General features: G+C 50.1%; 1 protein-coding gene across 6 annotated transcripts in view; it reads left to right on the forward strand.

The window, feature by feature from the left end:
- Positions 1-25,433, forward strand: part of ZFYVE27 (zinc finger FYVE-type containing 27) — a 65,652-nt gene extending 40,219 nt beyond the window's left edge. For 3 of the 6 annotated variants that reach the window (XM_087432390.1, XM_087432387.1, XM_087432386.1), the window contains one exon: positions 25,192-25,433. In XM_087432390.1, the coding sequence (XP_087288516.1) occupies positions 25,192-25,418 (227 nt within the window). In that variant the 3' untranslated portion in view covers positions 25,419-25,433. Of the gene's footprint in view, positions 1-2,000; positions 3,346-3,387; positions 3,429-16,769; positions 16,799-25,191 lie in introns of those variants that run through there. The other 3 variants (XM_087432389.1, XM_087432393.1, XM_087432392.1) reach the window with 3 other exon arrangements.
- Positions 25,434-25,657: the final 224 nt, after the last annotated feature.

A 25,657-nucleotide genomic window follows, 5' to 3' on the forward strand; every position in this document is an offset into this window, starting at 1 on the left:
TCCCCAAATCAACACGGAATGGTTCATTTGCCTGTAAATAAAACAGCAGATTTCTTTGCTTTTGGCTGGAATTACCCGCTCTCAGGACGGAACTCCTTCTCTCATGCTGAACAGAAGTCATTGGCAGTCCATGCATCTTTGATTAATTTAAAAAACGGAGGCTGGGAGGGGGAAGTGAGTGGCCCAGCCAGGGGAATGGCAGGTCAGAGAGGCCTCAGGGGCCTTTGTGCTCTGGGGGCGGGGGAGGAAGTCAGGAGGCCCCCAGGAGGTCCTCGAGGGCAGGACTGTGGAGGGGAAACCCAGGGCAGGAGTGGTTGGGGGGGCCAGCTGTTGGGGGAACCCTGCACAAACAAAGGCCTCATTAAGGAGAGGGTGCGGGTGGGGAAGAGCCACTGAATCTCCTCTCCCGGACCCTGGCCAATGGAGCAGTTGTCCTCTGCTGGGAGGGAGCTGGGGCATGGGCCTGGGAACTGCTGGGGGCCTGCTGGTGGTCTCAGCAGCTTCTTTGCCTGGCCCCAGAATGGCTCTTCAGTGCTCCTGCTGAGGATTCAGGCCACAGTAGGGACTACCCGGTCCTAGTCCTTTCAGCTGGCGGTTCAGGGTATGGGTTTCCACGTGAGGCTCTCTGTGCCCACTTCCCTCTGGCCCACTTCTGGGGAACCAGGCCCTGACTAGGGTTGTCTGAACTTGGGCTCAGCTGGCTTCTGTGGCTCTCCTCTTCTCCCCTCGACCCAGCTGCCATGGCCTTGGGCCAGTTGCTTGGCTTCTCAGGTCTGGACTGCTTCACCCATAAAGTGAGGCGAGTTGAGCTAGAAGTGTTTCTCAGCTGGGTTTGGTTATCAGGACGACTGGGCTGCTACTGGCGTTTAGTGGGCAGGAGCCAGGGATGCTAAATTCCTGTGCTATCCAGCCCAGCCTTGCGTGACCAAGAGTCGTCCTGCCCTAAAGGCTGATAGAGCCCTCGTTGAGAAGCACTTGTAAATCAATGCTTTTCACCACTGGTGTTTTTAAAGTAAGGCAGTCCTGTTTTCAGATGCTGTGGCTTGTGGGAACTCAGCAGATAAAGCAGAAGAGAGGAAGGCAAGAGTGGTTAGGCCTGGGACGGGGCCCAGAGCCCTACCCGCGAGCATGCTGTACCCAACAATGGCCCCCGTCCAACGTGACCTCTCTCCAGGGCCTCATCCGGCTGACATCCAGGGCCTCTGTGCAGCTGGCTGGGCCCGATGTGGCTGTTCTGATTGGGCAGACCTCTGTTCTGATTGGTCAGAGTCTATTCTGACCCAGTGGATAGCTGTTGAAATGGGTGTGTCTGTGCTGTGCCAGTTGTTACTTCTCACCCCCGCCTACGCTGCATGGTTTTTTGTTCTTGTTTTTGTTTAATTCTTAGAAGTATGATGGGCAGGTGAGGTTTGGGGTTAATGTCCTGTGGCTATGAATTGTCCCTGGCCCCCCAGGCCTACCTGGACTAGGCTGGCTGACTTGGGCCGTCACAGGGCGCACCCCACAGCCAGGAGAGGAGAGAGGTTCCCACATTTGCAGTGTGCGAAGCAATCACCTTGGAAGCTGGTTAAAATACGCATTCCGATTGCTGGGCCACCTGCAGACTCCAGTTCTACACATGTCCCTCCCAGGTGGTTCCATGCAGTGGTCTGGGGACCAGCATGGGAAATGCTGGCCTCAGAGGGGGCCGCGCCTGCTCCTCTCTTCTCCCCCTCCCCCTGCTGGTCACAGCCACTCTCCAAGGCTCATGGGCCTCCTTGAGGCTGAAATGAGAACTCTCTCCCTTCTGGAAGCTCCGCACCACCTGCCCCCTCCGCCTGGGGTTGTAGTTAGTTGGATTCATGTCCCTCTTACCTTTGCAGCGTCCAGCTCAGGGATCTGATTAATAATGGTGTCAGCAGACACTGGGGAGTCCAGACACTGTGCTAAGTGCTTTATTATCTCATTTAAACCTCTCAGTGATGCCGAGGGGTAGATGTTGTTATCCTTCCTGTTTGCAGTTGAGAAATCGGAGGTGATTGAGGAACTTGCCCAAGGTCACACAGCGGGGAATCTTCCAGATGGATCTGACTCCACCACACACATTCTGAGTACAGGCAGGGCAGCCAGCCCATCCTCCGTCTGGGATTTCATAATCACCCTTCAGTGAGTCTTGCCCGGTGCTGTTATCAGTGTTATTATTAATGAGGACTTGAGCCTGAAGACTTCCCAGAGGTTCGTGCCTAAGGAGAGATCCTCGTGAGGACAGTGGCTGAGAACGGCTAGGCTCCTGGGGAGGATAATCCATCTTTATAGGGTGTTGGGAGTCCCATCTGTTATCTTGCTTCATCCGACAGCATCTGAGGGAGGCATGCACAGTGAATCCCCATTTCACAGATGAGGACGCTGAAGCTCAGAGAGGTAAAGTAACTTACTCAAGGTTGCCCAGGCAGTAAGTGATGGAGCTGGCATAGTGGACTCTCCCTAGGTTCCGTGCTTTTCCACTGCCCCACGAGTCCGGATTGTGCCAAGGTCAGGAAGACTGTCAGGCCTTTTCAACCTGAGGTGTGTTCCTCCCCAGCCCACCCCGGAGGGCTCGGAAGACAGCCCGGGGTCTGCTAGAGACAAAGAGGCGGTGCCCTCTTGACCTAGTTCTGTGGCCAGGCAACTTGGGGTCAGGAAAAGGTGCATTCTTTCCCCTCCGCTCACATTACCCAGCCTCTGGCTTCCTGGAATTTTTGTTAAAATTCCAAATCTCTTGGCAATAAGTCCTCTTCGCCAGAGTTTTTGCAAACAGGAACCGAGCACCCTTCAGCTTCCAGACCTCGCTTTCACACCCTTTCCTGCTTTAAACTGGTGCCAGGGCCACTGGAGGAGAAACTAGATCTGGGAGGAAACCAGCAGTCAGATCCATGAGCAGGATGGCCACGCGGAGAGATTGGTTGTTACTTCCCGGGCCCATCTCTGAGGGAGGCACAAAAGACCTGGACTCGGTGCCTAAAGACCCCAGTGCACGTCCCGGCCTGCCGCTTCCTGTGCAGCCTTGGGGCTGCGCTTCCCCTCTCTGGGTCTCAATTTCCCCATTTCTTAAAGGAAAATAATAATGCCACCCGACTGAGAGGGTCAGATGAGATCATATATGTGAAGAGGTTTTATCACTATTATTATTTGATTACCTGAAGGTCAAGTTTGTTTAAAAAACTCTGCGATGATGGAAATGTTCTATATCTGTGCTCTGCAGTCTGGTAGCCCCTAGCCACGTGTGGCTACTGGGCACTTGATATGTGGTTCCTGCTACTGAGGAACCAAATTTTTAATTTAATTATTTTTGGTGAGATGAAATTCACGTAACATAAAATTAACCATTTTTTTTTTAAAGATTTTATTTATTTATTTTTTCCCTCAAAGCCCCAGTAGATAGTCGTATGTCATAGCTGCACATCCTTCTAGTTGCTGCATGTGGGACTCAGCCCCAGGATGGACGGAGAAGTGGTGCCTCGGTGCACGCCCGGGATCCGAACCCGGGCCGCCAGCATCGGAGCGTGTGCACTTAACCACCAAGCCACGGGGCCGGCCCTAAAATTAACCATTTTGAAGTGAACAATTCAGTGGCATTTAGTACATTCATGATGTTATGCAACCACCGCTTCTCTCTAGTTCCAAACATTTTTGTCACCCCAAAAGGAAACTGTACACATGAAGCAGTTTCTCCCCACTCCCCCTCCCCCCAGTCCCTGGCAACCACTAATCTACTTTCTGTCTATGGATTTGCCTATTCTGGACATTTCATATAAATGCAGTTGTACAGTATGTGACCTTTTGTGTCTGGCTTCTTTCACTTAACAGAATGTTTTCGAGGTTCATCCATGTTGTAGCTTGTATCGGTACTATGTTCCTTTCTAAGGGCTGCATCGTATTAATTTTAGTTAATTTAAATGTAAATAGCCACATGTAGCTGGTGGCTACTGTACTGTACCACCAGGAACCTCTGGAGTCCTTCTGGGCAGTGAGGAAACGGGACCTCCAGGTGTCTGTGGTACCTGAGGGGACCTCATGGGAGAGGAGAAGGAGCATGGAGGATGAGAAGGCTGAGAAGGGTGCCCCAGGGTCTGCAAAGGAGCCCAAAGCTGTGGCCGATGATTGACATGCTGTGTGTTACGTGTGTTGACTCATTCCATCACGCAGTGCCTTTTGATGTAGGTCTGTCCTACCACCATCCCTATTTTACAGAGGGGAAAACTGAGGCTCAGAGAGATTAAGTCACTGCCCAAGGTCGCACAGCTGGTAAGTGGGAAGAGATGGGTTTATGAACCTGGGTCTGGTCCCTTCCCAGGGCCCATGATCTTCACCACCAGGCTACGCGTATGTTTACCCTGATCCCAGGAGCTGCCTAGATGAAGGCAGATCCAGGCCCCCAGCTGCACCCGTACAGACCCTCACACCTCAAGGCGGGGCTTTCTAGCGCCATCCCATGTCAGACTCTCTGAGCTAAGAACTGCCTGACCCTCGGTGCATCTTTGAGAGTCAGGAAGGGGTGGCTGATGGGACACCTCAGGATAAGATTAGGGAATAGCCTCGGTCAAGACCCCGTCGTTTATCAATGAGTAACCTGGCCTGTCGGGGCTCCCGGTACCCTCTTTGGGCCCCCCACTATTAATTGATCTGGGAAGGAGACTCTGTTAATTGCAGACCCAGAGTAAACAGGGCTGGGATAAATGGGGCTGATAGCAGATAGCTTTTCTTGGCTGTGCTGCCCTTTGCCCTTTGGGAAGAGGCAAAGAGTGAAGGGGAAGGAGTGGTCCTAGGAATGTCTTTGGAGTGGGGGAGGGAAGAGGGGCTTCCTGGGGCCCCAAAGAGTCAATCTGTATGTCCTTCTGGAAATAGAGTCCTCTGCTGGGCTCCCTGTTTGCTGTGCCCTGTCAAAGGGATGGGGGGTGGGGGCCAGCGGGACTCTGACATCCATCTCTTTTCTTCCCTCCCCTGGTCCATCCATCCATCCATTGCTTTCAGCATCCTTCCATCCTTCCTTTCCTCCATTCACCTACTCTCCCCCTTTATCCATGCGTCTGTTTTTCTTTCCTTCTCTCATTTCATTCATCCGTTCTTCTCTCATTCTGTCTGTTCATCTGAAAGTCTACCTCTTCCTCTTTCCCTCCTTTCTTGCCTCCCTCTATCCCTTCCCGTCCTTCACTGATCTTCATCGCTTTCCTTCCCCCTATATAGTGAGCACGTGTTCTTGAGAAAGCTAGGGAAGAGGTTGGCGGGAGTCCTCTGGGCCATGGGGTTCTGAGGCTGGGCCCCTGCATGGCCCTCGTGGGTTTAACTGCCTGGCCTCCGACATGCTGGCCGCTGGCTCCAGATTAGATGGAGTCTCTTTGTCCCTGAGGGAGGATAAAACCTTGTTCGTTCAGCCTAGGGACCACGTAACTGACTATCCACAGGGGGACACTTGGAGAAAGAAAGGGGGTGCTTTAACAATCACCCCTGGGCAATGGAGTAACCTGGGACTGTCGTGGGCACAGCAGGACATCTGGTCCCCCTTTCTCAGCCCCACCTTGGGAGAGCCTGTGACCCTGTGACTCAGGCAGCCTTTGCTCCCAGAGCTGAGCCTGGATTGGGGGTTGGTTCTGTGAGCAGCAACACACATCAGCATGAACCCCTTGGTCAGAGTTTGGTGTCTGACGCCCTCTGGAAGCCCAAAACCCACCCCCCAGCATGACATGGAATGGTCCCAATGGGGCTGTCCAGAAGTTGTCTCATCCTGACACCGCTGTGTGGAGGGCAGTGCAGAGATTATCACACCCCTTTTACAGATGAGGGAATTGAGGCTGTGTGTGCAGGGGTTTGCTAAAGCCTCACAGCTAGATAAATAAATCCCCAAACCCACTCTCAGCTCTCTCAATAAAATAATGTTGGATCTGCAACCCCGTTTCCAAACCCACCCCTGTGCCCATTTTATAGATGGGGCACTTGAGGCTGGAGTGGGGAGGTGACTTCCTAGTGAGCCCATGGGCTGTCCAGTGGCGGAGACACTGGCCAGCAAAGTGGGGCAGCTCAACCCCAGAGCAGGCACGGCCCAAGGACTCCCAGAGCTAACAACCACCCAGTGTAACAATGGCCACCATTTATTGAGCCCCGATTACGTGCCAGGCACTCTCCTGGGTGCTTTCCACGTTATGCGGTGACTCAGCCAGTTCAGGTGGGATAGCAAGATGGCCACTGGAGAACAGACCCCTTTGGTCCCCTCTCATCTTGCTCCCTGCCCTCCTGTGGAGCTCTCAGGTTGATCTGGGGGGCAGAATGTGTCCTCCGGCCTGGGGCCCTGCCACCACCCATTAATCCCTAACCGCTGCAGCTGGGAGATAAGATAGCACCAGCCCATTAATCAAGGCGGCCTGGCAGGGGGTGTGGGGGTGGGCTGAGACAACACCACCTCACAGGTGGAGATAAGCCCCCTCCTCCTGGCTCCCTCAGGGGCTGGGGGCAGTGGAGGATGCTGGGAAGTTTGGCCTCAGGTTCCAATCCCAGGTATTTGATGGGTGGGTGGAGCCTATGGTGGGCAGTAGGGCAGGCATCAGTGTGCAGGCTGGATTGAGAGGAGCCAGGAGACCTGGGTTCTGGCCTCAGTGCTCCCTGGGCTGCCTCTGTGTCCATCAATAAGCCACCGCCTCTCTCTAGGCCTGTATCTACATCTGAATGAATGAGGAGGTGGGGGGACTGAACTAGATGACCTGGGCAACCCTTTCACTATGAACGTGCTCAGTGACCAGGCGCTGGGGCAGGTGAGGAGTGGGCTCACTTGACAGCAGGGAGAGGGCAGAGGCACGACCTTGGCTAAGGGACAACAGGCTGGGTGGGATTTGTCTCAGAATCTGTGTTAGTCAGCCTCACAGGAGAGCCAGTGGGGGCTGGGAGTGGGACAGAAGGAAGGAAGGGGCCCTTGAGCCACTGTGCCCTTCAGGGGGCCACGCAGTACACTGGTTAAGCCCCCAGGTGCTGGAATCATGGAGTTTGAGTCAAATCCCAGCTCTGCTACCGCCCTGTGGAGTCTTGGGTCAGTTCCTCAACCTTCTGGCACCTTAGTTTCCCCATCTGTACAATGAGGAAGACAGTATTTTCCTCTTGGGATTTTTGTGAGGAAGATATATGTAAAGTGCTTAGCTTACTGCCTGGCAGACAGCAAGTGCTCAGTAAATATTAGATATTCTTCTTCCCCATGGCCTGGACCGTCTTCAGTGCAGGTTCTCTGTGACGGCAGCTGTGGAGGAGACTGGGATAGCTCAACCCCAAAGCAATTGCTGGCCCAAGGATGCTGATTATAAAGTGTGTTAGTTATATTTTTATAACTAATAAACAACAAACTTAAAACAGTAAACATTTATCATGTCCACAGTTTCTGTGGGTCAGGAACTCAGGAGCCGCTTTGACGGGTGATTCTGGCTCAAGACCTCTCATGAGGTTGCAGTCAAGATGTCGGCCAGGTTGCTGTTACCTGAAGGCTTGACTGGGGTGGAGGATTTCTTTCCAAGTTCACTCATCTGGCTGCCGCCTGGACACCACAGGGGCAGCTTAAGTGTCCTCACCATGTGGCAGCCGGCTTCCGCGGAGCGAGTGATCTAGAAGCGAGCATGGGGGAAGTGTAGTGCCTTTCATTGCCGGCTCTCTGAAGTGGCACACCATCAATTCTGCTTTATTCCAGTCATTAGAAGCAAGTCACCATGGCCAGCCCGCACTCCAGGGAAGGGAGGAATGTCAGAGACAGACGCGTGCAGTAACACGACGATAACCGCAAACAACAGCTATTCTATGCCATTCTATGCCTGGGCTGGGAACCCGACACCCACAATGTCTAATCTCCACAACCACTTGCTAAATCAAGAATTGTGTTTCTTTTATGGATGAGAATACAGTGGTTTAGAGAGGTTAAATGATTTGCTCAAGGCCACCAAGTCAGGAGGTGCCCAGAGTGCTGTCTGGTCCTGCGGCCGGGCATTCCCCACCCTAGGCAGTGCCCAGCTTCAGCCACCCGCAAATCAGCCTTGGCTTTGAAGGCACACGTGACCATCCAGGGTAACGAGGCCTCCTGGGAGGTAGGATTAGCAATGATATATGAAGCACACATGTATAGGGCATGTGAGGAGCAGGGACTATTAGAGTTTGAAGTCTGACCTGGGGTGGAATTCTGAATCCACCACTTACTTGGTGCCTCAGTTTCCTCATCTATATGGTGGAAGTGATAATATCTACCCGCACAACTGCTGCAAGGGTAGATGAGGGATGTATGTGGTAAGTGTGCGGTGCTAGCTGTTGTCACCCTGGGGTGGGACCAGGTAGCTCTCAGGGCTGGGCAGCTAGAGGGCTGCCCTCCCTCTGAATAATATGCCCTTCTGGTGAAAGCAATGTCCCCATTCCTGGTCTGGGGTCCCCCATCCAGGCCTTGCTACTACTGCTTTGCCAGCCCTCTGCGTAGTACTGAGGCCAGGGTGTGCAAGCCTTGGGGCAGGAGGCCCCTCCCAGCTGCAGGGCTCAGGCCAGGATTCCTGGCTGGGAGCTCCTGGGCGCCCGTCCTTCTTGCTTCCCAGCATTTCCAGTGCCTCCAGCGTGGAGGGATCTGCATGCGCTTGCCCACTTCTACCAGCAGGGGGAGCAGGTGCTGTGTCTGGGAACGTGGGAGGCTCTGGGCTGCCTGGCAGGGGGTGCTCCTGTCCTGGAAGCCCCTGGGTGGGGTGGAGTGGGGTCACTTGGAGCAGAGCTGGCAAGGGTTTGGGCTTCATCCCCCTTGAGGAGAGCAGTCGCTGGAGCCCTAGAGCCCAGGAGATGGGGCCCTGGGAAAGGACGAGAAAGGACAGATTTTCCTGGGCGTGAGATTTCAGGCCCCTGCCTCCCTTGGGATCCAGAGGAGGAAAAGAAGTCATCATTTTTTGCTCCATAATCCATTCAGCAAGTGTCGTTGAATACGTACTGTGTGCCTGGCTCCCTGGTAGGCACAGGGAGCCCATGTCAGATGGGGACTCCCACAGGGCTGACATTCGAGTGGGGAGGCTGGGCACAAGGCAAGATGTACAAATGGAGTCATTGCAAATGTGATGTAAAGGAAACAAACAGAGGGCTGAGACAGCAATGACTGGGGGCCTGTGTCTCCCCTCGCTCACCTGGGTGACCAGGTGGGATTGAGGTGGGGCCAGTCTGTGAGTCTGTGAGTGGGAACCACCTCCTCCACAGTGCCCTTCTTAGCCGTGGGCTCCTATCATCACCAGAAACCACCACGAGTCACCATAGCACCTGCCAATGACAGCAGGGAGGGCGTTTAGTCCACCACCACCTGCAGGATCATCCATGGAGGAAACCCATTGGAGGCCCTAGAGTCAGACAGGCCTGGCTTCCAGCCTGGCTCAGTCACTTGCCAACTGTGTGACCTTGCCTAAGACACCTGCCTTCTCTGTTTTGGCATCTGCAAGCAGTGATAAGGATTCCTATATGGTGTGAGGACGGGGATGTCTTCATGCCAGCTCTGTCTCTGGCCAGAGGGAGACCTTAGGTCCATGTGTTAGCTTTCTGTCACTGCTGAAACAAAGTTCTACAAACTTAGCAGCTTAAAACAACACATATTAATTTTTTTTCAGACTTTTTTTTTTCCTTTTGTGAGGAAGATCAGCCCTGAGCTAACATCCGATGCCAATCCTCCTCTCTTTTGCTGAGGAAGATTGGCCCTGGGCTAGCATCCGTGTCCATCTTCCTCTACTTTATATGGGACACCGCCACAGCATGGCTTGACAAGCGGTGCGTCTGTGTGTGCCCGGGATCCGAACCTGCAAACCCTCAGGCCGAGGAAGCGGAGCCCACACTTAACCACTGCGCCACTGGCCGGCCCCAGTAAAGTCTATTAATTAAAAAAAAAGGCCATATGTGTAGCTAAGTCTGCATATATCAAAGGCTGCCAAAATAACTGGGAGCTTCCTGAATTAACTGTCATGTAGAATATGATGCTTATTAAGGGATAAATAATGAAAACTTGATAATTGGAAGTTAACACGTATTAAAGCCCAACAATAACCATAGCGCTTGTTTAGAACTTAAACCAACAAGAGACTTTTTAGGGAAGGGGTATTATATCACTGATATAGTTTAAAACTGCTGCTTGGTGATAATAAAATGGACTGACTTTTGGGTTGTTTCACTAGCATTTTAAAATTCTCTGCCATTAGGGCCGGCCTTGTGGTGTAGCAGTTAAGTTTGCGTGCTCTGCTTCGGCAGCCAGGGGTTTGCAGATTCGGATCCTGGGCACAGACCTACGCACCACTTGTCAAGCCATGCTGTGGCAGGCATCCCACATATAAGGTAGAGGAAGATGGGCATGGATGTCAGCCCAGGGCCAATCTTCCTCAGCAAAAAAATAAAAAAATAAAATAAAATTCTCTGCCATTGCACCCCCAGTTGCCTGCACTGGGGCGGACCACTCCAGCCACACCCCCCTTGGTCACCTCTGCCAACAAGCCGGCTATTCTCCATCTTTCCACATTGTATCACTGGACACTGTATTGCATCTCACAAGGCCTCGTTAACAGGCAGGAAAGGAACTATTTCTTTTCTCATGTCTTTTTTTTTAACTTTTTATTTTCAATAGACTTTATTTTTTAAAGCAGTTTTAGGTTCACAGCAAAATTGAGTGGAAAGTACAGCGAGTTCCCATATACCCCTGTCCCACACAGGCATGATATACCCATATACCCCTCCCCCACTATGGACATCCTGCACCACGGTGGTACATTTGTTACAATCGATGAACCTACACTGACACATCATTGTTACTCAAAAGTCCATAGTTTACGTTGGGGTTTGTTCTTGGTGTCGTAGTTCTATGGTTTTGGGCAAACATATAATGACATGTATCCATCATTATGGTATCATGCAGAGTAGTTTCACTGCCCTAACATCCTCTGTGCTCCGCCTATTCATCCCTCCCTTCTCCATAACCCTTGGCAACCACTGACCTTTATATTGTCTCTATAATTTTGCTTTTTCAGAATGTCATAGAGTTGGAATTATGATTCCTTTTCAGATTGGCTTCTTTCCCTTAGTAATACGCATTTAAGGTTCCTCCATGTCTTTTCATGGCTTGATAGCTCATTCCTTTTCCTTGCAGAATAATATTCCATTGCATGGATGTGCCACAGTTTATTTATCCTCTCGTGTCACATGCCCCTTCCTAAGCCAGTCACTGGCAAGAGGAAAGGAATTACCTCAAGTGATTAGGTGACCGATAAGTGTCAGTCCTGGAGCTGAGTAGAGTCCAACCTCTGAATTTCAGGCCGCCTAACACATGAAAAAACTCTTGAAGGGTTATTTAGTGAGGATTGAGTGAGGAAATGGTGGTTAGATAGGTAACCAACAATGTTTGCTCCGGGGACCACATCTTTTTTTAAAAAAATGAATTAGATTCTTTTTTTGTCTGTAAAACAATTCATTTTAAAATATTGAAATATGCATAAAAGTAAAACAAAACTCACCCACAATTCCAACTTCTAGTGATTACTATTGTTAGCACTGTATGGTATCTCCTTCCAGTATGTTCTAGTTGTAGTGACACACACAATGAGGCATTAAGTCGGGACCCTTCCTCTTCCAGTTTTGCCTGAGGCATGAAGACAAAGACACCCCAGGCAAAAGGAGTTGAAGGGCAGACACCGTGGTTGAGAACTGGTGAGATGGCTCACCCATATTGATGGCAAACGAGGTTTAGGAACTGGAGATTTGGGGGACTTTTGAGAGAGTTTCTTTGTTGAAAGCTGTACTATGAGTCCAGCCCCTTGGGCAGTTGGGATCCCAACCCTAAAGGGAGGGGTTCTCCTCACCTCAAGCCTGGTAGGATGGGCTTCAAGGAGACTCCTTGGGGAAACTGATATGTCTCCTGGAGTTTGGGGGGCCCAGGAGGCCATGTCTGACATAAATCTAAAGAGTCTAAAGGTGAGTCTGTGGCTTTCAAATTGAGAAGGCAGAGCAAAGAGTGAGCAAAAAAAGATCTGCTTTGGGAGCCAACTCCACTTCTACGGATGATGAGGCAAAGGGTGTGTGCACGTGCCTGGTGACCAACTGAGGGCCATGCGTGAGGGAGAGGCAGCCTGGAGCTGCTTTAGATCTGGCTTGAGAGGACCGCCCCAGGTGATAGGACCCCAACTAAGATTAGTATGACTGGGCCACTGGAAACCAGATGCTTAGGGGAGAGAGGGGTTAAGTGCAGTTTAAACCTTCAGAGGGGTTCCTGGGGACCTCCCTCAGGTCTTCACTCTGTTTTCCCAGGCTTTCTCAGGCTCCTCCCCCAGGTCTGTCTCTACACCCCACCCATATGGAGTGCACACCCTGATTCTTGTGGATGCTCTTCCCCACTTCTCAAGATAACAGAGTCCCAACCCCATGCCCCTTCCTGTGTCTTGCCAAACTCTGCCATCTCAGGCTTCAGCCAGATATCAATGGGGTCTTCCTCTGCTCAGGATTTTGCTGGTTGAAAATTAGGAGAGGGCTTTGACAGAGGAGGAAAAGTTTAGACTTTTTCTCCCAGGGCTGTGACCAGTGTTCTACTTACTTAAGGGCAAAAACTCTTCATTACCATAAACTCCCACAGGATAGATTCACATGAGGAATGCCTTGCTGCACACTTTTTATTCCCTCCTTCTGGGACTTCTATTGAAAGTATGATAGGCCTTCTTGCTCTATCTTCTATGTCTCTTACTCTCGCTTCTGTATTTTCCATCTTTAATCTCTCTGGGCTGCATTCTGGATAGTTTGTTTCTTCAGACCTAACTTCTAGTTCACTAATTCTCTCTTCAGCTGTGTCTAATCTGCTGTTAATTCCATTCCTTGAGATCCTGGTTTCATTTTTTTTTTTCAGAACTAGAATTTCTATTTGTTTTTTTTTAAATCTGCTACATCACTTTTTATAGTTTCTAGTTTCCTGCCAGATTTTTCAAGTTTGGCCTTTTATTTCTTTGAATACAGTAGGCATAGTTGTTTTTAGTTTGTGTCTGGTAATACCAATACCTCCTGTGCTTTGGGGTCTGTTTCTAGTGTCTGTTGTTTCCTTGGTTCTTCTCATGAATGTTGGAATATCTTGAAGCCTTGGATTCAAAATCCAGAAAGTATTTTTATTTGTTTCAGTCCAGTGCTTGGAGGTGTTACCATTCTGGGACCACCACAGTTCAATTTCAAGGCTTGATATTTCCCAGTAAGAAATCAGGGTGCAAATCTGTGTGAGGGCTGGTTTGTGTCAAGTTCATTCCCCACCTCTTCTGCACCCCTTCCAGGGTGTGTAGTCCCAGTTCTGTGCAGGGTATGGGTTTTCGGAGTTCCCACCTATGACAAGCTCTGGTTTGACATCTTTCCTCCCAGCCCCGAGGATACTCAAAGCACAGCTCCTGCTCCAGTACCTATTTCTCCCAGGTAAGCAAATGTCCTCTGAATAAAAGCAGCTTTGTAGGATGGGCTTATTTGTCTGGATTCTTATCTTCTCCCAGATCTTAGGCCAGCAATTCCTCAGTAGTTTGTAATCTTTGGTGTTTTCAAGAAGATGTTTTTCTAATATTTTGGCTCACCTTCCTTTCATTGTTCTCAGTGAAGAACTGGCCTGAATTACCTTGTCCACCGTGACCAGGAGTTCACATGAAGAATGAGTACTGTGACCTTACTACTTGAAAAATAGCAACCCTGGCCTTATTCACTAAAGGAGGCTTTGCCGCCGTCCCGGGCTTATTTTCATCACAAAGAACTCTATACGGGCCAAGAACATATCTCTCTTAGTTATGCAGGATGAGTAGAGCCATCCTCATATAGTTATTCTCTCAGCCCCAGTTTTTCTCTTGCCACAGCAGGAGTGGCAATAGTCAAGGAGTCAGGAGATTTTCAGTCCTGGCTTTGCCACTTACTCATTCCTTGCCGTGGATAAAGGAGTTACTTCCTCTTTTGGGCCTTTGGGGTTTTTTTTTAAATAGTTTATCTGCAACATGGGATTAAGAATCAGATCTCTTAAGATTATCTACTAGGATAATGGCTGTGAAAATGCCCAATGCGCTGCTTGACACATTTAGATGCTCAAAAAATATTTGATGACTATTAATCTGAACCAGTTAACACGACTATATCAATTTAGTTGCAGATACTAGAAAAATATCTCAAATGACAATAGTTTTAAGAAAAGAGTTTATTTCTCCTCCTTGTAGCAGACATCTGAAGGGAGGTAGTCCAGGGCTGGGGTGGTGACTCCACATTTTTCGGGGCCTCGAACGCCTTCCATCCTGCGTCTCCCCCATCCTTAATGCATTGCTTCGTGGCCCGAGATGCTGTTCAGGCTCCACCTGCGTTTTAGGCAGCAGGAGGAGGAAGGGCAGGAAAAGGGCACCCCTCCCGTTCAAGGAGACTTCTTGGCAGTCCCGCACAATACCCCTGCTTCATCTCATGGACTGGACTTTGCACACGGCTCACATGGAGCTGCTGGGGACATGGGGAAATGGAAGCTCTGAGCTGGGTGTCACTTGGCTATTTGTAGGGTTCTTTTTCTAAGGAAGACAAGAAAAAGGGAAATCTGCCACAGTGACCTTGACCGAATCACTTTTCCTCCTTGAACTTCAGTTTCCTCTTCTATAGGAATTGATGGGGGGGGAGGGGTGGCGCTATTGGCATTTTGGGTGGCGCAATTCTTCACTTGCAGAACTGTTCTTTTTTTTTTTTTTTTGTGAGGAAGATCAGCCCTGAGCTAACATCTGTTGCCAATCCTCCTCTTTTTGCTGAGGAAGACTGGCCCTGGGCTGACATCCATGTCCATCTTCCTCCACTTTATATGGGATGCTGCCACAGCATGGCCTGCCAAGCAGTGCATCGGTGAGCACCCAGGATCCGAACCCCGGGCCGCCCCAGCAGAGGCGCGCACTTAACCGCTATGCCACCGGGCTGGCCCCTGCAGAACTGTTCTAATGCAATGCAGGATATTTAACATCCCTGAGCCATGACTGTTAAATTCCAGTAGTACCCCTAGGCGTGTGACCACCAAAACACCCCCACTCTTTTCTAAATGCCCCTAGGGGACAATACCACTCCCCATTGAGAACTCCTGGACAAGATGATTCTAAAGTCCTGCTAAGAGTGGCATTCTGCGAGAGCCTGTGATTCTATGATGCTTGGGTCTCAGTAACTTCATCTGTCAAATGGGCAAGCTGAGGGGAGAGGATGGGAATGCAAATGTCTCCTTCTTCAGTCCTTCCCAGATTTGGGGGGAGAAAGGAATCATTATGCAGCTAGAGTCAAGGTCATTGGCTTCCAGGTTGTCAGAGAAGGAGAAAGGACAGAAGGAGGGAGGGGGCCAGGACAGAACTTTCCAAGGAATGAGAGGGAGGGGAGGCAGGAACCCAGAACACCTGGTCCCAATAGGGGCTCACTGCCCCTGTCCAGGGCCCTTCACTGTGCCCCCGGTGTGAGAGATGGAGGGAGAGCCATCTCCCGAGAAGCTGGCATACTGGCCTCCATCTGTCATGAGGCCCTCATCAGCGGCTCCCATGTCCATTTGCAGGACCTCATAAGTGGGGCCTGTCTGACCTTTGGGGCAGCAGATGCTACGTCTGGCAGAACTGATCAAAGAACCTGGGACCCAGCCACTTTCTGGCCCTGGTCCCGGCCAGGGAGTGGCAATTAGGCAGATCATGGTGTGCTCACCCCAGTGGGGTCTGACGGAGGCAGAGGGAGGAAGTGTGAGCCTCGAGAGTCATGCTGCCTGGATTCAAACCTGGCTCCCACACTGATTTAATTATGTGACATTGGGCAAGATCTTTCTGCCGTGTTTGTTCCCTCATCTGCACGATGGAGATAATAATAGTACATGTCTTATAGGGTTGCCCCGTATGGGTAGAGAATGGAGGGTAGTGCCTGGCATATGGCAGGCACTCTGTAGGTGGTAGTCCTTGCTCTTCTGGGTGGAGCCCTGCTTCTCTCTTTGTTCCCGGCCAGGAGATTCTGATGCACACTGTATGGCATCCAGGGTTTAAGCAACTTGCCCAAAGGTTCCACAGTCGGCCAAAGCTCCTGCTCTCCACCACCCCATGGTGAAGGGTGGTGGAGGGAGTGGGGAGTGGACCAGCCGAGGCCACATAGCAAGCAGAGCCAAGCTGGGCTGCACTCAGAGTGGGCACCTGAGCTCACAGCTGCCCTTGGCTGTGCCCATCATGGGTCTGGAGCTTAGAGAGCCACCTCCCTGCCCCCTGCCCCCACGTAGACAGAGATGCAGACACAGGCTTGCGTGCAGCATTACAGTGTTGCCATCAGCTGCATCTCGGAATGTGTGCCAGGGGCCCGAGAGAGGAGCTGGCCCAGCCTAAAGTGAAATGTTCTTGGAGCCACCCAGGCCATAGGCAGGGAGGGTTAGAGGGGCCCATGAAGGGGCTCCCCTGAGTTAGCCAGATGCTCAGGGCCTGACTTGCTTGTTGCTGGGGAAGCTGCACACGGTGTGAGTGGAGCGGGTCTGGACGGCCGTGCAGGCAGGGCTGGGCCCTCAGACACACAGCGAGGCCAACAGAGCCACTGTTCAGAGCACCTCTCCTCCCCCTCCACAGCCCTGCCCCTCCTGCCCTAGGCTCACGGTTGCTGGGGTGTGGAGACGGAGAGTGAGGACCGAGGCTAGGGGGCAGCGGGGGCTTGTGGCAGACGTGCTAGGTCTGAGGTCAGAGACCTGAGCGCCAGTCCTGGTTGTGGAATTCATTGCCACTGAGTGTAACATTTAAGCTAACATAATAATTATGGCCCTATCATTACAGACGTCAGTGTATAATGAATATGGATTAACAGTGAAGAAAACTATTTGTTTTTAGTGCTTGCTACGTGCCAGGCGTGTGCCAAGTGCTATCTGTGAACCATCTCCTCTAATCCTCCCAGCGATCCTGTGAGGAAGGTACCATCGTCCTGTTCTCAAAGAGGAAACCGCGCCGTGAGGGCGTCAGAGACTTGTTCCAGGTCACGCAGCAGGTGAAGGGTAGAGGCTGGGACTGGATCCCGCTGTGTCCACTGCGTGGGTTACACGCTGGACGTACGTGCCATTTCCTGGCTGTGAACTGCTTTACCTCTCTAGACTCCCTTTTGTTCATCAGTAAAATGATTTTAAATACTTTTATCCTGATTATGTTACAGGGTCGTGGTTAGAACTCAATGAATGTGGGATGTGACAAGTATTTGTGAGTTCATTCATTATTCAATCAACAATGATTTATTGAGCCCCTATCTTGTGCTGGTCACTCTTCTAGGGACCAGAGATACAACACTGAACAGAACAGGCAAGGTCCCTGCCTTGGTCCCCCTCACAGGATCTAAACTCTAGCGTGGAGGTCGGGTAGGGACAGTACAGTGAACAAGTCAATGAATGAACAAGTGTGGTGATGTCTTATAGTGCTCAGTGCTCTGAATAAAATCAGACAGGTGATGTGACTCACTCTACTTCAGATGGGTTGGTAGAGAGGGGCCACCTGAGCCCGTGACACTTGGAGTTGGAGCCCGTTGGCAGAAAGAGCCAGCCATGCAAAGGACAATACAGGTAAGGGATAGTGAGGAAATCTGGCCAGTGGCCGGCACGGCAAGTGGAGGGGAGAGCAGTATGAGAAGGAGACAGATGGTCAGGCAGGGTCCTGGAAGTCTTGTGGGCGTTGGCAGGGGGTTTGGATTTTACTCTCAGGGCAATGGGAATCCGGTTGTATCAGTTAGAAATACATGTGTTGTGGACTACTAGACCAACAATGGCTTAAATAAATAGAAGGTTATTTTTCTTACTTGAAAAGAAGCCTGCAGCCAGGTGGCTGTTGATACCAGTTCAATGGCTTGATAATGTTTGGGCTGACGTTCCACCACTCTCCAGCCTGTCCCCGCTGGTTGTAAGTGGCCGTGGAAGCTCTAGGCCTCACATTACATACAAGGCAGATTCTGCTCGCTTCCCACTAATCAGAACCACTCTTCGCTGCAGGGAGGCTGGAACAGGGAGTCAAGTATAGGAATGAGCTCCTCTGGCCCTGAGGGTGGAGGCAGGAAGGAGAGCGAGGGCCTGAGGCCGGGTGTCTGCTGCACCAGTGCTTCTCCATTGCTCATGGGCATCGGATGTCTGGGCTGGGCCTGAGGTTCTGCATCTCAAACAAGCTCTCCAGAGACGCTGATGTGGCTGGTCTGTGCCCACACTTTGAGGAACATGGTAGACACCACTGGAGAGTTTTAAGTAAGAAAGTGGTTACCTAATTTCGGAGGTTCTGTGGAGAACGCAGTGTAGAGGACAAGAGGGGACACCAGGAGGCTAGTTAAGAGGCCAGAAATCATAGTCACTTGGGTTAGCATGGTGGCAGGGGAGATGGCACTGGTGAGTGGGTTTAAAAAAGTTTTTTTTTAATTTTTAAAATTGTGGTAAGATAGACATAACATAAAATGTATCATGTCAACCATTTTTAAGTGTAAAATTCAGTGGCATTAAGTACATTCACAATGTTATGCAACCATCACCACCATCCATTTCCAGAACTTTTTTATCATCCCTAATAGGTACTCTGTCCCCATTAAATAATATCTCCTCATTCTCCTCTGCTCCCAGTCTCTGGGAACCTCTATTCTATTGTCTGTCCCTATGAGTTTGACTACTCTAGGTACCTCATGTAAGTAGAATCATATGATATTTGTCATTTTGTGTCTGGCTTATTTCACTTAGCATAATGTCTTCAAGGTTCATCCATGTTGTGGCATGTATCAGCACTTCATTCCTTTTTAAGGCTGAATAATATTCCATTCTATGGATATAACACATTTTGTTCATTAATTCATCTGTTGATGGGCATTTGGGTTGTTTCTGCCTTTTGGTTGCTGTGAATAGTGCTGCTATGAACATTGGTGTGCAAGTATCTGAGTCCAGTGGCTTGTTTTGAGATAAATCTTGGAGTAGGACCATCAGAACTTGCTGATGGTAGGAAAGAAAGGCAGGAATAGAGTTAAGAATGCTCTGGGTTTCTGGCTTGGTGGCGATGGTGGCATTTATTAGGATGGGGAAGGAGTTGTAAAGTGCTCTGCAAACACTGCGTAGTATCATTTTATTTAGAATTGTTCTAAGGAGTTATCAGCTATGAAATTGCCCTAATAAAGACACCAAAACATCACTTTCATAAGTCATATATCGGGGGTCTCGGAACTCAGGTTTCCATATTCCTTCAACAACTTTCTGATTTAAATCAGGATTTGGCAAAGAATGGCCCACAGACCAAATCCAGCCCACCAACTGGTCTTGTCGTCCTGAGAGCTAAGAATAGTTTCACAGTTTTAAATGTAAAACATGTAAAAAAAGACTATGTAGCCCTTTAGCTAGAAGAGTTGTTCATTTTTGCCTCTTGGCTCGCAAAGCCTAAAATATTTACTAGCTGGCCCTTTACAGAAAAAGTTTGCCGACCCCTGGCCTAAATTAATTGGTTTGGCTCAGACTGAAGAAGTGTGCTCAAATGGAAAGAAAAAAACAAAACAAAACAAAAACCCTCTTCACCACCGCTGACCTATTTCTGTAGGTTTTCTTTTTTCCCAATGAGTATGTGCTGGTTACAGGATACAGCAAGCCATAGTACCCACCCTGAGTCCTGCCCTCCGCAGGCCACCGCAGGCCCAGTCAGTTGAGACGGTGAAACTGATTAATGCCAGCACAGTGCTGTTTACCAGGAACAAGTGATTTATTTTAGCATCTAAATTTTAAATGGTGTCTATGCTTGCCAGGAAGCTGTCTGGTTTAGAAAATTGCCCATAATAAATACAAGCAATAAATCCATTATTTTGACCTAAAGAAAGGTGTTCAAGTTTATAAGAGAAAATCAGTTTCTCCTCATCCTCGCTAAATACATGTTGCGTAAATAATTAAAAACAATGGTTTGAATGGGTGCTAAATTATTGGCTTGCCTAAATGCAATCACGGCTCTTATTTTTCCAATTAATCATGCAAAAAAAATCCATTTGCTGGTGTTTCCCTAGTGAGGCCTCCTCTGCATTCCTAAATTATCCAAGAATTCATGGCGCTTACCCAGTCCAGTGGGCTCAGTCATGCTTTGAAGTGCGAGAGGGAAGATGTCTGGAGATGGTGACTGGTCCACTCAGGGGCCCTGGCTTTCAGGGTTTTAACTGTTGACCCCAGTCCTGGATGGTCCTGCGCTTCCTCACCTGCCGCTGTGGCCTGGTTCTCCTGCAGGTTGCAGGCCTGCCCCTTCTTGGGCACCCGAAGTTCTAATTCTTTCAGTTCAAGCTCACTCAGTGCCCGCGGAGCTGGGTTCTAAGAGGGAGTCGGCCTCAGTCCCAGGCGGTGCCCCTTCCTTCAGACTTCAGAGCCCAGGATTACGACTAGACTCAGGGCGTGCACATCCCCTTCCTTTGGAGCCTGTGGTGTGATTTCTAGCGAGTTGATCAAACCCTTCACTGGAGAACTTCTCACAACATCCCTCTTTGAGGGCAAAGGGCTTGGGCAGGAGACTTTTTGGACCCTTTGTAGATTTAGTCCCCTGCTCTTCAGTAATCATTCTACATACCGAGGGAGATTAGAGTGGTGGTCTTTGTCAGGCCATAGGAAGTCCTGGGCAATGAATGTCTACTCGTCTCACCTTTGCATAACCAAGATGGGTTCCTGGGAGTCTGTGGCCCCCACTGAGAACATTGGTCCCGGGGTGATTTGCTGGTTCACCTAGCAGAAGTGGCCAGCGGCTTCTGTCTTGCAAAGTTCATTCATTCATTCAACAAATGCTCACACAGAATCTCCTATGTGCCAGGCACTGTCCCAGGCAATAGGGACTCGCCAGTCAGCAAAACAAAGACCCCTGCCCTCGTGAGGCTGCATGGGAGTGTGCTGAGTTCTGCTCTGGAATACAGCGTGGAGCTGGGGGGCCCAGAGGTGGGAGGACAGATTGCTGTGTGCATGTGTGTCCAGGGCACTGGAAAAGGCTTCACACCAGAAGAGACATTTGCTGGGGTCTTGAATGCTGAGTGGGATTCGCCAGGCACACAGGGGCAGGGTTGGGGAATGGAATTCCCAGTTTTTTGCAAATAAATCAACTCCAGGTGGGGCCACTCGGAGAAAAAGGCACCTGTAGGGTCGGCTGGGGCCACTGAGAGACTTTGAATGCCGTGCAGAAGAGTTTGGACTGTGCATTTGTAGCATCGTTTTCAGGGACCCTAACAGTGAGCATCTCTAGGGGGAGCCGTTCACAAAGACTCCAAAGTGAGTGGCGCCCCTGCAGTTGGGTTCTGCTACTCTTCCCTTCCATGGTCTCCCCCCAGTCTCTCTGAGGGCTGGCTGTGTGGGTGCCTGCTGGAGATCACCCTGATGTGCTGTCTCATCCCCGACCTTCCTAGTGATCACACTGAATAACTTCTCTGCTTCCCAGGTGCCTGCATGCCACCCCTCCTGATTTAAGACCAGAATTCATTAGCACCTGCTTTGTTCTCTCTCAGGCACCTTCAAGGGTGGGGATGATTCCTTGGGCCTGTCTGTCTCAGCTCAAAGTGATTCTTTGAGCAGAGTGTTTCTAACTGTGGCCTCAGCCCCAACACTTGGGGCTCTGAAACAGCAACAGGTGGGAGTTTAGGCCTGGTGTCCTCAAGTTTGGTCCTTGGACCATGGGAGTTGGCATCATCCTGTTGAAAAGACAGACCCCACCTCAGATCTACTGAATTTGAATCTCTAGGAGTGGGGACTGGAGTCATCTTTTTGGCCATGCCTCCCGAGTGGTTCTTATGCCTGCAAAAGTTTGAGGACTGCTGCATAGGAGAAGCTCCTTAGCATTTTGCTGAGCTGGGGCGAGGTTTCCTTGGTTGGATTTCATGCAATTAGTACCCACAGATGGTGGGATCTTGGCTCTAGCCCCTGCCTGACAGTGTCTAGGTCTCCACAGTCACTACCCACGAGGCTAGGTAGAGCGGGTGAATATTTCTTACTTAAAGCTACATCTCCTCCCCTGAGATTTCCACCCCATGGCTCTGGTTCTGCCCTCTGGCATCACACCAAGGAAGCCCAGTGCTTCCTTCAGATGGCAGCCCTTCAAACATCTGAAAGCTGCTGTCATATCAAGATCCTTGCATTTTTTGACTCGTCTTTTTCTAGTGTGATCTCTAGATAATTTGCTTTCCTGGCTGGTCTCTTGAATGATGATGACTCTGTGCTATGAACTTTCTATGTGTCTCCATTTAATCCTCCCAACATCCTGATAAGGTTGCCTTCATCATCCCTATTTTACAGATGAGAAAATGTAGGGCAAAAGAAGCGAAGAAACTTTCCTAAGATTACATGACTAGTTTGTGCCAGAGCTGGGATTTGAACCCAAGGTCAGGTAGAACACCAAAGCCAGAGCTCTGTTATGATCCCCATTTTACAGATGGAGAAACTGAGGCTTAGTGAGGTTAAGGACCCACCTAAATCGCACAACATCAAGTGGTAGAGCTGGGAGATGAGCCTAGTGCCTACATTCTTAATCATTAAGCCAACTACTGCCTTCCCACACAATAATCATGCCTAAAACAGAACCTCTGCTGCTTGATACAGGGGCTGGTGGGCACATAATAAGCAGACAAAGGAAACATTGGTTAATATAGTTATTGATATTATTCTTAGAGCCTGACATTGCTCCCACCTAATAGGAAATATATATATATGGACACATACACATTTATGGACAAATATACCCATATTGTATCAAAGGGAATACATTTGCAAACGTAAACACTATAAGGTAACTGAAATTGTTATTGTTGGGATTGGGGAGGAGGTTTCAGACCATCCTTGGGCGTAACTGGAGCCATTCGATCCCACCAGTGTTTGCTCAGCGCCTATCACATGCCCAGAAGTAGGGCCCCGTCAGATCCTAAGGCTATCGACTCACAGTCAGAGCCCCTTCCTTGCAGACTGACTCAGATTTTGTTAGGTATTGGGCAGCCATGTGTGACCCCTTCCCCAGCAACAGAGGCCAAATGGTAATGAGCCCAAACCAGCATTCTCTCCCCTGATTGCACATGAGCATCACACAGGGGGGTTTTAGAACTATGATGAGGAGAGGCACTCCAGACCAATGAAACCGGACACTCTCATTGTGTGTGCGTGTTTTGTGTGTGTGTGTGTGTGTGTGTGTGTGTTTGGGGGGCGGTGGGGGCAGGTGATTCTAATGTGCACTCAGGGCTGGCTCCAACCAGTTATGACAATTCCAGTCCTCTTGCTAGTGGTTGCCTTAGATCTAGGCGTATGATGCAACGCTGGCCAATGAGACATCAGAAGTGTGTATAGGGGATGTAAAAGAAAATCCTCCTCTCAACACTCTTCTCTCAATATTTCACTTCTGACACTTCTGGTCACCAAATGTGTGTTGGTTTTTCCTACACCAAGCAATTCTGTGACACCAGCTGGGTGTCCTACAAGTCAACTCAGTTCTGACACTATCAACCTGGAGTTAGCATCAGATTCCACAGGTTAAGGGCTCAGCCCCATGAAATTGCACCCCCCCCCAACTTTGGACACCAGTTGTAAGTCTAGGTTGTTACCTGTGCTTCTGACTTTCTGGGTGTAAATTGGAGGTTCCCACGACTCCCTCCTTGGGTTCAATTAATTTGCTAGAACGACCCATAGAACTCAGGAAAAGTTTACTTACTATATTACCAGTTAATTGTCGAAAAGGATACAACTCACTAACAGCCAGATGGAAGAGATGCGTAGGGTGAGGTATGGGGGAAGGGGTCCTCCTGCATACCCTCCCAGTACCTCTATGTGTTCACCCACCTGGAAGATCTCTGAACCCTTCAGTTAAGGCGTTTTTTGTTTATGGAGGCTTCATCACATAGGTGCGGTTGATTAAATCATTGGCCATCCGTGACTGAACTCAGTCTCCAGCCCCTGCCCCTCCCAGGAGGTTGAGTGGTGAGACTGCAAGTTCCACCTCTCTCTTCTCATGGTTGCTTCCCCTGGCAGCCAGCCCCTTCCTGTGGTTGGTTATCAGGGGCTTTCCAAAAACTACCTTAGTAACACAAACTCAGGTGTGGTTGAAAGGGCCTGGTTACAAGTAACAAAAGATTCTCCTTTCACCTTTGTGGCTCTTATCACTTAGGAAATTCCAAGGGTTTTATGAGCTCTGTGCTGGGAACAGGGACAAAAGACCAAATACATATTTCTTATTATACATCACAACATCACAGGGGAGCACCTGGGAAAATTTTAACAGCTCTCAAGACGAGAGACACAAGGGTCCCTTCCTGTCATTTTTTTTGTGTGTGTGTGAGGAAGATTAGCCCTGAGCTAGCATCTATTGCCAATCCTCCTCTTTGCTGAGGAAGATTGGCCCTGGACTAACATCCGTGCCCATCTTCCTCTACTTTATATGTGGGATGCCTGCCACAGCATGGCTTGATAAGTGGTGCGTAGGTTCCCGCCCAGGATCTGAACCCGTGAATCCTGGGCCGCTGAAGTGGAGCGCATGAACTTAACCATTACACCACTGGGCCAGCCCCCCTTTCCTGTCTTTTGGTGGTGTTGTGTGAGCATTGGCTGATTGTCACTGTTGCAGACCTCTTATGACCATGTTGGATAAATCCAAGAGAATGCCAGGGAAGCTGACCTGGGGCCCTGATTTTGTTGAGCCACTGAATTGACGTAATCTGGAAGACCCCTGCCTCCAGGCTTCCTGTGTATGGGACAATAAGTGTCCTTATTACGGGAGCTACTTAGAGTTGGGTATTCTGTTACTTGCAGCTAACAGCACTCCTAGTTGTTCTGGTCCCTGAAGAGCTCGCAGTGCTACTGGGGAGAGCAGGAGCACACCCAGATGTCCTTAGGTCACCACATGGCAGCAACAAGTAACTCGGCACCCACCACACTGTTACAGGCACTACGTGGTGGGAGAGAAGGGCAGGGCGGGGGGAGCTGTCGAGTGTGGGAGGAGTTCGTGGAGAAGGAGGAGGGAGGGGAAGAGTGGGTAGACTTGAGATCACATGTGTCATTCAGAGCTTGGGGCTCTGAAAGCTACCTCGACCACTTACCAGCAGTGACACTTTGAGAAACTGACTTAACCTCTCTTGGCCTCAGCTTCTCATCTGTTAAGTGGGGATGGTAATAGGGCCTAAGTCATGGGGCCTTGTGAGGATGTGAAAAGACAGCATGGCATGTGGCACAGGGCAAGCTCTCTAATGAAAGTTGTTGTGATGATTACTCCCGAGGCATGAATCACTGCGAGAATCCTGGTGCCACCACCCTCCTGCCACTTGTTCTGAACCGGCTGAAGCGCTTCCCCCCCACTGCAGGTCCGAGCACACCTGCTACAGGTGCACATGAAGACGCTGGCTGGCTGAGCGGACTTTCTTCAGGGATGCTTCTGTTTCTTTCTACTTGTGCTGTGGCCTTGTTCTATACGGTTCTGGATTTCAGGGCTCAGCTCTACCCCTGAAGCCCCATTTCCCCCTTCATGTAGATTCTGAACTGGTCCCCAGACTGATGGCTTTTTTCCGGCCATGAATTTGGACTCCCTTGTCTTGCAGATCTTGAGGTTCCCCTTCTGACCTGCCCCAGTGGGATGCTCTGAGGATAAAACCTCCCTGCTGACAAATTGGCTCACAGGCTGCCGTGAGCCTCCGGCTTCTCCCCCAGAGCACCCCTGACAACAGAGGAGTGTGAACACTGTTCACG

Source organism: Ceratotherium simum, chromosome 6, assembly GCF_057802395.1.
Source record: "Ceratotherium simum simum isolate JZ-2026a chromosome 6, ASM5780239v1, whole genome shotgun sequence".
In the NCBI taxonomy this organism is placed as follows: Eukaryota; Metazoa; Chordata; class Mammalia; order Perissodactyla; family Rhinocerotidae; genus Ceratotherium; species Ceratotherium simum.